At 36.0% G+C, this 13,789-nt stretch overlaps 1 protein-coding gene across 2 annotated transcripts; it reads right to left on the reverse strand.

Annotated features, from left to right (window-relative positions):
- Positions 1 to 1,299: 1,299 nt before the first annotated feature.
- Positions 1,300 to 12,282, reverse strand: LOC140786555 (phosphoinositide phosphatase SAC3-like). 2 transcript variants are annotated; one of them, XM_073135059.1, is made up of 16 exons: positions 11,711 to 12,282; positions 10,593 to 10,797; positions 10,327 to 10,492; positions 9,576 to 9,798; positions 9,324 to 9,400; positions 8,962 to 9,149; positions 8,778 to 8,875; positions 8,495 to 8,628; positions 8,268 to 8,396; positions 6,964 to 7,375; positions 5,711 to 5,832; positions 5,458 to 5,571; positions 3,740 to 3,934; positions 3,223 to 3,363; positions 2,520 to 2,619; positions 1,300 to 1,810 (listed from the first exon to the last, which is right to left on the reverse strand). In XM_073135059.1, exons 1-16 carry the CDS (start codon positions 11,804 to 11,806, stop codon positions 1,691 to 1,693), a joined length of 2,520 nt encoding a protein of 839 aa, XP_072991160.1. In that variant the 5' UTR covers positions 11,807 to 12,282; the 3' UTR covers positions 1,300 to 1,690. The 2 variants fall into 2 exon arrangements, with proteins under 2 accessions (XP_072991160.1, XP_072991161.1); XM_073135060.1 differs by having other exon boundaries at positions 10,226 to 10,492; positions 11,711 to 12,247.
- Between the last annotated feature and the right edge of the window lie 1,507 nt (positions 12,283 to 13,789).

The raw sequence follows: 13,789 nt of genomic DNA on the forward strand, positions 1-13,789 counted from the left end.
CAATAAATTTGGGGAATTTAGATCATCCAGGAATGCAACTTGTTACGACTCCTTTGACAGGTAACAACTATTTATCTTGGAGTAGATCCATAAAAGATAGCTCTCTGAGCTAAGGTGAAGCTTGGATATATCTATGGAAGATGCTGATTATGATCAGTGGATTCGTGTGACTTGTATGATTAGATCATGGCTTTTAAACTCTATTTCTAAGGAAATAGTGGAAGCTTTTCTCTATACATGAACGGGTAGAGAACTTTGGTTGGAATTTGAAGAGAGATTTGGTGAATCTAATGGGGGTTATGGTGTTTCACTTAAATTACCTCGAGAATACTCGGCTGTTCAATACTACTAGTTTAGTTATGCTTATTTTTTAAATTTATACGAGAGAGATTATATTGATTTAGGTTATTATAGTGTAGCAGTGTAACTGATATGTTTGTTGTGATGTAAAAAATAGAGATATTTTAGCAACTAACAATGAATAAGGATAACGCGGAGAAGAGAAAGGGGGAAAGAGAGGAAAGGAATGATTGAAATAGTAGTAAGTTAAAATGATGTCTTTTCAACAATAAAATAAATGGTAGTAAGTTAAAATGATGTCCTTTTAACAATAAAATAAATGATAGTAAGTTAAATTGATGTCTTTCCAATCATAAAATAATAATTAGTAAATATCTATTAGATAGAAGACGAGAAGTAGATATTAGTAAACTAATATTGAAACAAGTTGTTGTTTGGTTATATATTTATTCGACAAGTGAAGGAAGCCAGAAGCTTCTTATTGTATTACAAATAACTAGCTAACAAAATGCAATAAAATCACAAGTACATAAGAAAATCAATAGACAAGTTCCAACTCTCGCTTCTCCACCCCAAAAGGAGACTAGAGATTTCACAAGTAAAATATATCATCCAGCTTAAATTAATTTTATCTTAAATCATCTTTCTTATAGAGGATAAGGAGTTTACCAATCAGAAAGCATAATAAGATAATAAATTGCCAAATTACAACCGTGGTAGTTCGATAGAGCTAAAGGAAGCATAGTACTTGATATTTGAAAAGTCTTTAGTGTCAATTATATATGAAAAAGAAAAGGAAAACTGGCATAGAATACTCAAGTTGGCATCAAATACGCCTCACCTTATAACAATCTTTTAAGGCAAGCGACGTTGCAAGTTTTGCAACATCGTAGGATGTCCGTAGTGGACTCGACACAAAGTACACGTATGTTGATGTCTTACAAATTTTGGGGAGCAAACATCACAACTTTTGCCCAAAAAGGGAAAAAAAATCATAGCTGAAGCGGAAAAATGCTGCCGTAATTGTGAAACTCAACTGAGTACAAGTGTGTATATAGATATTTACATGATAAGAATATGTAGTTCCAATGATGAAGCAGAACTCCGAAAAAGAATTATATCTATTTACTCTCAACTATTAGCAGGACATGAGGGCACATTGTAACCAACTGGAGACAATATTACATGACCTGGAAAACTAGCGGGCCGTCGGTAATGACTTACATATTACAGAAGAACACTGCTTGTCATACCCTTTTTGCTCATCTTTGTTCTTCATGTGATCAATCGCCGTATCCTTCTGGAATTGATAGCTTTATATCCTTGCAGAACCGACACCTCCCACCAGGGTGGGATGGGACAACAATTGAGTATAATCCAGAAAATGATACTAGTGACATAGAGTCTCCCCGTGGAGAACCCAATCCACGAAGGTGTCAGAGAACTGACTGAGAATATCTGCATATTCGACACCGGCATAACCTGTCAACATTTCTTCTCTCTGTTTCCCCTGCCATAAGTTAAGAGTAGAGACAACTTTAGATGAATTGGTGTCTCCATGTAATAGCAGAATCACACCCTTAACACAATCTTTCATAAAACAAAACTTGATCATTAAAGCAAGGTAAAGAACAAAGGTGAACTGGTGAAGAAACCATGAAGTTATAACTGCAACAGATTTCTCTATTCATGCTAAAATTAATTAGATAGATTCTTAAAAATTATGTCCAAAAGAAGCCCATTATTGAGGTTAAGTACAGCCCATTCTCGCTCGCATGGGTGATAGGTATGTGTGTGTCAATAGAACTATTTCCTCGTATCCCATTTGTTTATTTCCGACAACTTTGGCATTCAAGTATCAAACAGCATAAAACTTGTATGAGAACTGCGGGTAAAAGGTAACAAAAAACTACTTAGTAAATTGGAACTAACATGATGATGATGATTAACTAGCTTATTCAAATTAATTTGAAAATTTTAAATTCAACTGATATACTTTTCATTGTTCTCTTTGTTGAAACTGATATAACTGATATTAAAATGTTGAAGTCACTTTTGTACATAAAAGTGTTAGCGTCATAATCAAGTGTTCACTAAGGCTTGCATATGATCTTGCACTCACAGTCCATGTCAAGTTAAAAGGAAAAGAGATGCATATATTTGTCCAGGGAAGCTCATATCACATGAAATTAAATTACTACAAAGTAGAGGCTACTGACCTTTGACCTATTCCCACTAAGAGGTGTTGTCTCAGCACTTATGTCATTGAGGACATTCTCAGTGGAAAGGTTCTCAATTGGAGAGCTCACGACTGTGGACCTGCAGGCACATAAAACAGTAGGTAAAACCTTCCTCAAGCCCTCATTCTCAAGCAGATTTTAAGAGAACAAACCCTGTCAGAAATGCGAAAATTGAAATAATACCAACTTAATTGCACAACCTACATCTATTCATGCGAAGATAGCTGGACTTGATCCAGAATTAAGCAGCTTCTATCGGTCTAAAGACATCTACTGTTGAACACCTACCCCGTATTCTTCTTTCCCACAAATGTTTACTAAATGCAGAAGCACATTTTGTTCTTCTGTTTGTGCTTGCATGCTTGTCATTATAAGACTCAGAGCTCATGGTATCAAACCAAGTGAAAATAAAACCATAGACAGGATTGGAAAAATGAGAGTTAAAGGAATTAAAAGCTAAAACTTCACAAGGCTATTATCCATGTTATAAAGACAACCTTTAAACTATCAGTATTGCACAAGATTTCATAAGGCCAACCGGAAAGGCTGGAAGCCTGGAACAAGTCAATAACACTGGAGTATGTAAGAAAAACTTGATTGCAGATAAAGATGGACAGGAAGGAAAAAGATAAGTGTTGACATGAGCTATAAAGATAGAAGATTAGAGTGGTTAGAATATCACCTTCCATAATGTTCCTCCTCACATGAATTTCCAGATGAGGAAAGCCAATCAATGTCCAGAAAATTTGAATCTCCACTTTCATGCAAATAACTATGTCCACTATCAGTAAAAAGCTGCCTACGAGACATTGTGGGAGTGTACCTACAAATGAGAGACAAAGTTTAATCTACTTTCCGACCAATAAACAAATCAACAAGCAAATATGTCTAGATGTGCTATAGTGCAACATAAGCTACTTCATAAGTAGGAACATCAGTACTACAACATGCAACACTCAGAATTGCAAGTTAGCCAAAGCAGAGCTACTCCATACATTTGAAAGCATACTAAAGTTTCATGATAGTTTCTGTCAAAATGAAAGCACTAGAGTGGTAATTTTTTTAATTAAAAAAAATCGAAGAGACAGAAATTGATAAAACTGGCATCTTACTTCTGATAAATTCACTTATGTGCTCCTGACATCAGAAGGTTAAAAGGCTAAAATAACACATTTATTGCAGAAATTTCAATAGCCAACCTGGAGTATGATACATCGCTTTCGCAAATTGAACTTTTCGGAGAATCAGACAGAACCTTCATATCTCCCATTTGGTGCTTCCTATCAGATAGTGCTGAGGTTAGGAGTCCATTTATACCAGCATCACATCTGGACGCCGTTGTATTGCTTTCATGAAGAATGTTGCCATCAGATAGAGACCTTTTAATAAATGACCTATGAGACCAAATATGGATGGTCAGTGAGAAAATTCAATTTCTTATGAAATCATCCCTTCCAACATATATAAGTACATATACATCTATAAAATATATCAAAGAACAAGTACTTGTGAAATGTTCTATTTAAAGAAGATAAAAAAGGAAATAATCCTCTAAGAAGAGAGATTACTGCATTTGTCAAGCTTTTTTAGGTAGCCTTGTGACAGTCGAGCTCACTATAGGCAAAATTGAAAACATCTGATATCATTGTGAATTTTCTGAGTTTTGGCTAATAACAATTACTTAATGAACTTGCTAGATCTCAATTTCAGGAATCGTCACACGTCTCACTATAGAAACATACAGTTTTAATGATCCACCAAACTTCTACGATTAAGCTGCAATAAAAACATGACCTAGAACTAGAGGTGATCATCGGGCGGGCCGGACCGGATTTCGGCCAGGCCAACTGGGTTGAGCAGTCCGTTTGCCAGCCCGCTCGTGAGTGGGCCGGGCCAAACTAGAATAGTTTAGCCCATTACCGTCCGTTGGCCTATAAGAGAGTAGGCTCAGGCTAGGCTTAATGGGGCGGTTAGGCGAGATACTGAATGATTGAACGAGCCATCCTCCATCGGGCCAAAAGTGACAAGCATTGAACACAATACTCAAACATCCGTCATGCATAGAGCCCAAGTAGGTGACTTCTAATCCACAGAGGACAACTATCCCTATTATCACTTAGTAGGACCGCAATCTGGTCAGTACTAGTTAGTACATAGTAGGACCACTAAGGATAAAATTTTGATCTTAGTCAAGATTTGAGAAAGATATGCAAGTTAGGATGCACGAAAGTGCAACTTGGCCAGTTCAATAAATGGAAAGATGTTTTATAATTAAATAAGTAGTTATACCAAAAAAACAATTGCGGGCTTTGGGCTGAGTTTTTGGGTCAGGCTGAGAGACGAGCTTCCAGGACAGGCCGCGCAAGCAAGGGACTAGCCCGTGCCACCCATTAGCAACTCGGGCTCGAGCCAGGCTGGGCCGAGCATGGGCAGGTCGGTCCATATGATCACCTCTACCTAGAACCTCTAGATATCATTGTCAATTTTCTGAGCAGTGGCCAAAAGATCTCAAACTGTCTCAGGAATTTTCACACGTCTTTCCACCAACATACAGTAAATGATTCACAAAGCTTATATAAGTGAGGTGGCTCAAAAGCATGCTTGAACTTTTAGATCACAATTTTAATTTTTCTAAACAGCGTGCAGACTGACAATTGATTTTACAGTCTTGCTAGATGCTTTTGCATCAACGACAACTCGAAATGATTACAGAGCTTCCATGATTACCCATTGAGAGAAGCAATCAAAGATATGAAAAATTTGCAAATCTTTGTCAACTTTCTGAAATGTAGCAGTCTTTTGGTACTGGTCTTAAAGGCTTTCTAGACTCACAAACAGTATTCTAAATTTGGAATTATTACAGTAGAGGTAAAACTAAATAAGAACTCTTTATCATGCATAGAAAATGGCAAAGTACCTGAAGTTTTCTTCTGCAAAAGCATGATCATTCTTCCCTGCGTTGTAATGCTGATCAGAATCTAACTCCCAAAGTGCAGGTTTACCCTGTTGAGGTTGGAAATAGCCCAGGAATCTGAAACATTGGACCAAAGGATATTAACAAGGAAAAATAGTTGAAGATCCTACTGAATCTCTAAACAGTTGAAGCACCAGTGTTAAAAGTAATAATAAAATATTAGACAAAAACAAATTCTTAAGTAGCTAGAGCATACAAGTTTATTGCAGCTTGTTTATCAGCATCCATGTAGGCATTGCTACAGTATCTCTGAAGTGTTCTGAAGAATTCCTGATACTGGATTACTGCCTTCGAGTGACCTCTCCTCTCAGAGAATATCTGCAAACCATTCCACATGAACTGGTGTTACGATATGATAATTTACAACACCCATTTACTAAACTAGAAAATTTAAATCACACAAAGGGAACAATATAAGGTCTAATTTAGTCGTATTTAAATAGATAGAAATATTTTAATTTCTCTAAATATTAATCAAAATTAAGGACAGATCCTTTATTTAAAATGTTGCCAGATATTTACTAATAAGTGGTCAGGAACCAACAATCCACGTTAAAAATCAGGATTAGCAGTCTCTCTAGAAATCCTGCACAAAGAAAAGAGTTGATGGGAGATGCATACTAGTCCTGCCTTGATCTTTCCAGCTTCTTCCCACATTTAACTTAGCAAATGCACAGACAAAAGGAAACAAGCACCTATCTATTAGGAATATGGAAGCATCAACATTCGGGCGCAACAATTGCAAGCTCACAAGCCTAGAACCACTAACATATACTTGCAGAATTATGTTGTGTCTAATTATCTTCCTAGTGTATTTTCTAATGTGAAAAATAGCTTAATAAGAAATCATCACATTTTCAAGCTGGTTGGCCTTTCTATGACATAGCTTTTTAAGAAATTTTATCAAAAGATTTCTTTTGACCAAGCTCTTGAAGAAACTACATTGATAATTCTATGGATTCTGAAATACTGTCAACATTCTCTAAGTGAATCAGATCGCCTAGAGGAATGCGAAGAAAATGTGGATAGATCGAAGGATCCTCTTCTCAAAGTGACAAACTTTATAGGGAACCCTGTAGTTATGAGTGCATTCTAACTCATTTTGTGCCATCAAATGCAAAAAGCAGAAGAGATTCAATTGTTTTCTTATATAGTAGGAATACATCAATCTCAACTATCTGCTATACTGAAAGAGCTCCTATGCACCCTCTACAGTTCCCATACCAAAAGACTCATAATCTTCTATTAGCATATCATAATGCTTTAACCATAAGTTTCTATACACCATATAATTTTTTAATTTTCTACAACATTAAACCAAACAAGATGCAGTAAGCTACTCCTCCCCTTGTAAAGCTAGATGTGCATCTTCTTATGAAATGTATGAGAATGAGAACAAATGTAAATACCATGACAGAACAGCAAGACAATAATGCCCTTCAAGCATACCTTGTTATGAGCAGCAGAACCACCATACTGTTGAGCAAGTGTATCACCCATTGTCTCATAAAAGCTCATCAAACAATGAGCCAAAGAGTCATCTAGATCAATTTCTGGAATATCTATAAAACCCAGTACATGAAGTTGATGCCCAAGAGCAGCTAATCCATAGGCATATTGTGCAACATTAGTTCGGTCTAAGCAATCTATGCAATTTGTACGTAGGATGCCTTTCTGGAACTTCGGTGATTTGACAAAGCATATTTCGCTGTTTCCAACTCTATCCTCTGTAATTCCATGTCCAGAGGTATCAGAGCTTACTGAGCTATCTTCTTGGGACCCATCAGCCAAGATATCAGCATCATCAGTGTTGTCGCTGTTACTAATTGTATCACATGAACAAGGACCTTCATTCCCATTCCTAGATAATAACAACAATAAAAGAGGGTGTCAAATTGCTAAAAGCATGGATACTTGTAAATGACCATTGCGAACTTCTAAAGCAATCAGTGGATGTGTTGGTTGTGACTTGTAAATATTTAAAAAATTGGTCAAAGACTACAAAAATTAAACTAGTTACATATTAGAGAAATGAAAAGACCATTTATAAGAGATGCCTTATATTCCAGGAACTTATGTTTCCTACCATATAGATCCAGTTGGGCCCGAGAACTCAGTGCTCCTCAGTTGACTGGATCACAATATGGGCTAGAGAATGGCCTGGCTAAGCTTAACTGATCCAAGCATAACCAGCCCAATAGCCCATGATAGATAGACTCTATTTAATATTTGTCTCTGTCTCTCAGGTGTAGATAGGCTCTATTCAAAGTTATCTTCCTATTATACTCCTATAATACTTTCAGCCATAAACCACCTTCCATTTAAACTTGAAACTGACTTTTGGAAAATAGGTGACTAAGCATGCAGATGCTGACAAATTGACACTGCAATAAACCAAGTGCAGAAAGGATAAGTCTAAAATGGACTCGAAGTCTCCAACTATGCAAAACCTCGTATAATCATGTCTGAACTCTGAAGATGATCTGATATAAGAGAGTCTAGTTCAGGAGTTTCTGTTTGTAAAGATGAGGGCAACGGGTGTCTATCAAATGATAACTATAATCTGGAATTTGAGCTCAGATCACTTTTCAGGTTGTGATCCAAAAAATGCAAAATAGTCTACATTGTCAAAAAATAAAAGAAAATTGGTTGTCTAGTAGTAAATTCACTCAAAGGAAAGTTAATGCATGTAAAGCAGAAAATTAAACAAATATTTACTAGAGAAACAAGCGTCTAAAATAATCAATACTTACAAAGTCAAATGCCAATCAAGGCAACCATCTGGCCTAAAAACTTGGGGCACTTGAGAATGAAAGAAGCCAGTCAGATTCAGGGCATGTGATGCCACTTTCAGCAGGACAGTAAGGACATTCTTTGCCTTGCTGAAATAGCATACTTTTTAAATTTAGTATCCAATCTGACAAAAGAGTAATGATCATGTCAAAATTCAGAAAGACATGAATGTAAAAAAGAAGAATACCTTCGAGAATTCTTATGAAGATCCCAATGTAAGAATTTCAAATGATTTTCCTCAGACAGATCTTTATTTATGAACTTGATTGCTTTATCAAATTCTGTGTGGAGTATAGATTCTCGTGGTTTCCTCTCACGTCTCTGTAAAACATAAACATAGATGAGGCAAAGGGGCTAAAGAAGGGTGTCACTATAATGAAATACCTTCGATAATGCAGATGTATAAATAGCATCTGGCAACATAAAATTTCTTAAAAGTTGGTGAAATAAAAATTGATAGTATGACTCACCTTAATCAGGTTGAGAATAATTATCGGATTCCCGTATCTATTTACAAGATTCTCAAAATGGAGCCTAGTAGCTTCATAGATTTTGTCCTTTTTGTGCACTGAAAAAACAAAGACAATTTCAAAACTTCGAAAGGAATCCGGTATTCTTATCGTAGAAATCAAATAGCATTATTTGATAACTTACAAATAATATCAGGCTTAATATTCAGTTTTGAGGTCTCCTGGGACCAGAAAAGAGGAATGGAACCCCTATTCTGTACAACAGAACTTATCTGTGAAGGAATTCCTTCGGGAATGTCTTCAAACACTATTTGCTCAGTCTCAACATCATTTGCTACTCTACCCTTCTCATTAACACCTCGTTTTAGATACCTGTTCCAGAAAGGGAGAATTGATGTACAGAGGAATATTAACGATGCATCGTGATATATGTATATTGCATTTCACTCCCCATTCAACAAGTTTAGGAGTGATCTTTGAATTTATTTCAAATCAACTTAAACAAGCAACAAAGAAAACTAAAACCAAACATTATAATATGGGCACCTGGTTCCAGCATAATGCCTTGAGCGTCTAGCAATGAGTGTCAACTTAAAGACTTTCCCTGATATTGAAATTTTGTCCTGAATTCATAAATAACAAATTACGTTAATACTATATTATGTATTTAAATCTAAATGAAAATTACGGCACTTAAGAGCAAAAGGATAGCAAAAATGCACTTCCATGAAACTGCATAGTGCAATATAGAACTGTTATGAAACTTCGTAAAACTTCCTAATGTTCACCCTAGATTACCTGTCTAAAGAACCCATATACTAATGCAACCGTCCAAAGTGTATTTTTCAGGTGATTGCGAATCCCTCGTGTTAAGAACTCATTCCATACAAACATAGTTTCATATAGCACCTGTCCATTCTTCACATCACACAAGTTATTTTGAAGGCTTCTCATGATGCGGTATGAATAGCTGAAAAAGAAGTCCTTTGTGAGATCCACTGTGGACAAGAGCTTCTTGTACCTGCACAATTGATTATGAATGAGAACAAGGTGTACGCAGAAGGGGCACTTCACTGAGAATAAAGCATGAAGCAATACTGTAAAAAAGTGATGAAGTCATCGAAGGAAATTGGGAGGAAACAAAAATATCTGATGAGTCTGTCTAAATTTTGATACATTAAATCAAGTAATGTTTAGTGGCTATCTTACAACTCTATGAAGCCTGCCACAGTGTATGACCAATAACCAATCATGCATTTAAGCTCCCAGTAACTAAATAATTAGGTAAAAATAATATGCAGATTGACATAAATCTTAATTACTGAAAAGAATGTCAAAAAGTTAACATTGACAAATACTACTTTTCTGGTACCAACTGACAAGTAAAAATGTATAATTAAACAACTGTTAAGAGTTGAAAAGGTAGAATTAGCTAGTAAGATATTTACCCTACAACACCAACAACAACATGAAGCTGTAAAAAAAAAAATGCTTCCATTAGGATTATCATGGACATTATATGTCTTGTTGGATGCAGAAAGCAGGAAACCTGTTCTCATTCTTAGAGTCGACCAGATATCGGTGCACGGTGGAATTTGGAAGGGCAATCATTTCACTCTTTGTGACCTTATACACTGCATGACCACAAATTGCCCCAATTTTCGTTCTTTCAGTAATAACCAGCATATAATATGGACCCAAGAACTTAACAAAACCTGGGACAAAGAAATGTTTGATCAAAACATTGTTAAAAGATAGAGCAATTATTGCAGCAGTGTTTCAACATTATGTAATTTGATATGAACTTTAAGTTACCAATGATGCCGTAACAGTTGGTTACAAACTTCAGTCCTCCGGTTGACCTGTTTCCTTCATGTATTCTCTTCAACAGGTCAAAACATTCATTTTTCGAGTATATGGTGGAGTCCTCTCGAATGTTGAGTTCAGATGGCTCCAACCTATCTATCTTTAACACTCTCCACAATGTCTTGCTTTTGTCTCTTCCAATAATATAATATTTCTGCAACATAATGTAGACACTATAACTCATATATTTCTTTTAACTAACGCAGAGTAATCAAGCATAATACTTATTAAATATACATTTTTTTGATAGTAGGATCAGTTAGTTCTTTTGTACCCTGTAGTTCTATGGAACAAATTACTTGATCATGACAGTTAAGATGCAAAATCTAAATTTCTGTTATAAGAATCTTTACAAAATTGAACAATACATCCTAGGTATTTTATTAAGTAATGAGGACACCCAATATTTTTTTCAATAACCTCCTTAAGATTAGCAAGCAAAGTAAAATAGGTAAGTATAACAGTAATAACTAATAACTAATTTTTATCTTGGTCTAAGAAGAATGGAGGAACGCAGTATCGCTAAACTAGAATGAAGAACTCATTTTTTGTATCATTATGCAAAAAAGCAAATAAAAGAACAGAAGAGTAAAGTTTAAACAAAAGATCTTGTAACAGTTCAGATGCAAGGAATCACAAAAGGCAAGTTAATATATATTCCAGCTTATGAATTGTACAAAGCATGCAACAATACCTCATAGAAGATTATCAGCACAACGTAGTCAGTAAGCATAAAACAATTAAATCCCAAATCCTTGATTGACAACTTATTTGGTCCAGATAACAAAAGATTGTAAACACCAAGAAACAAAATTCAACAAAAAGAAATGGCAGATTGGCACAAGTTGGCAAGAAGTTAGGCAACATCGAATTATCCAGTCGATAGATCTACGAACGTCAGAAAAGAACCTAGTCTTCATTCCATATTGTTAAAACAAGCAAAGGTATCATTTAAAACAAATAGGAGCCCAAAAAGAATTTTTTTGTTGTTGAACATAATCGACCGGAAAATCACTGGTGAGCTTAGAAAATAACCAACGATGGAGCCTTTAAGGCTAAAAACTTACTGATCGAGTCTCGTAGAGCTTAAATTTCTGCAGATAGCAGCTCGACACATCATGCTGGCTATCGATCCGAGCCGTCCCTCCATTCTCCACGGCCATTCTCACCAGATCCCGAGCCCTCGGCCCGGGCCAGCTCACTCAAACATCCAAATTCACCCCCAAATCACCACGCCTGTAATCGGAACCCTAGATCACCCCAAGGCTGCTTCAAATATAGCATCTCCTCCTCCTCCCTGCTCTCTCCTCCCTATCCGCACCGTCACTCCAATCTCTTCTCTTCATAAAAAATAAAACAAAAACAAAGAAGAAGCTTCGAGTGCAAAGGAGAGGGCGCTGGCTCTCGTCGTGATCCCGGGAAGAAGAGATCGAAATCGAGATCGAGATCGAGATCTAACGAGGGAGAATTCCGCTAGGATTCGGATAAGCGTTGTTGATCTTTGCTTTCTCTAGGGCTTGCGTTTGGAACTGGGGGATGGAGAAGAAGTAATTGCGGGGAGAGGGCGAGGACGGTCGTGAGAGCGAAGGAACGCTACAGACCACACAGCTTCGTTCGACCCCCCAATCCGCAAAAAGCCAACGATTTAGGAGGGAGAAGGAAAAATAAAATAAAGCCAATTAGGAAACTATACTTATCATAATAAATGATTCATTCTATTCTACTCTATTCTATTCTATTTTATATTAGAAATTTCTTTATTTCTCACACTCCACACCCTATACTTTCACTATTTACTAATCTGATATGTTTTCCCCAAATTACATCATAGACTTGGGTTGAGTTACTCACGTTCGAAAGTTATCCAAATGCCCTCCAAATTAAATATATACTAAATTACTCCCTACCACATTTATATAGTTTTTTTGTTTTTATTATTCATGAGGCACCAAATACTTGATATGTGCTGAACAAATGGCCAATTTTTCTTACATATAGAGGCATTTAGGTCTCACCGAGCTTTTAACTACTTAGTCTAGGCTTCAAGCTATATGCGTCGTCGAACAATTGCTTTGAACCAATCACCACTGAGATCTTCTTCAAGCCGTTAAAGTGTCGTGTTGTTTCTCCAAACTAACCGTACTGTCGAACCATCAACCGAATCGAGCCAAGCCACTAAACCACTAAACAATATCTCCACAATATTATTTGGAATTGGAATCGAATTTATAACCTCCTTAGTCGTAAAGAAGATATCCGCCAACTTTACTATAGTTGGTTGATACCACCTTTATATAATTGTACCTCCTAAAAAATAACTATAAAATCCTATAAAAAATCATAATCTCTATAGTATGCATAAGATGAATTGTAATCACACTGGGAGATAATAGAAGAGCTATTTCAAGATGAATTGTAATCACAGTGGGAGATAATAGAAGAGCTATTTCGGAAAACATTTGAATAGTTTGAAAAGTATTAATGTCACACTTTTTATTTTATTTTATTTTATTTTATTGATATAAGGTCGTTACTTAGTTGTAATTTCATATTTCTCTCTTATTTGTTGCTTTCATGAAGAGAGAGAGAGAGAGAGACGGAAAGGGAGTTTTTGTTTTTGTTAACCCTCGTGGAAGATGCTGGAAATGTTGTTCCCGGTGCTCCAAGCAACATCTGATGATTGGATCAAACGTGAGTTTATTTTTATTTTATTTTTAGTCGTTGGATATAATCGCAATTAGGAAAAAGAGTTCACACCTTTAATTAAATTTAATATCTTTGCTCATGAATTGTATTTTGGTATGTGAACTTGAGCCAACTCGGTTAATTCCTGGAGTTGACCACGCAATATAATTCACAATATTCCCGGAGCTGGCGTGTACGTCTCAATCATTTGCATGTTGATGATGAAAAGCATCACGTTTTCTAGACCCACAAAGTTGATCTTTGGTTGTTATGGTGAATAATTATATATACTTTCTTCGAATTAAGGAATGCATACATTATTACAAGTTGTTAATTTGATTCATTTCTTCTTTGTTTGTTTCGCTTATTTTAGCTTTGGATGTAAAGGAAAGGAACGAAGAAGCGAGAAAAACTATTTCTTTTTTATATCTCTTCATTATAAATAGGAACGACCAGAGCAA

Source organism: Typha latifolia, chromosome 4, assembly GCF_019914945.1.
Source record: "Typha latifolia isolate L0001 chromosome 4, TyphaL0001v2, whole genome shotgun sequence".
Lineage (NCBI taxonomy): Eukaryota > Viridiplantae > Streptophyta > Magnoliopsida > Poales > Typhaceae > Typha > Typha latifolia.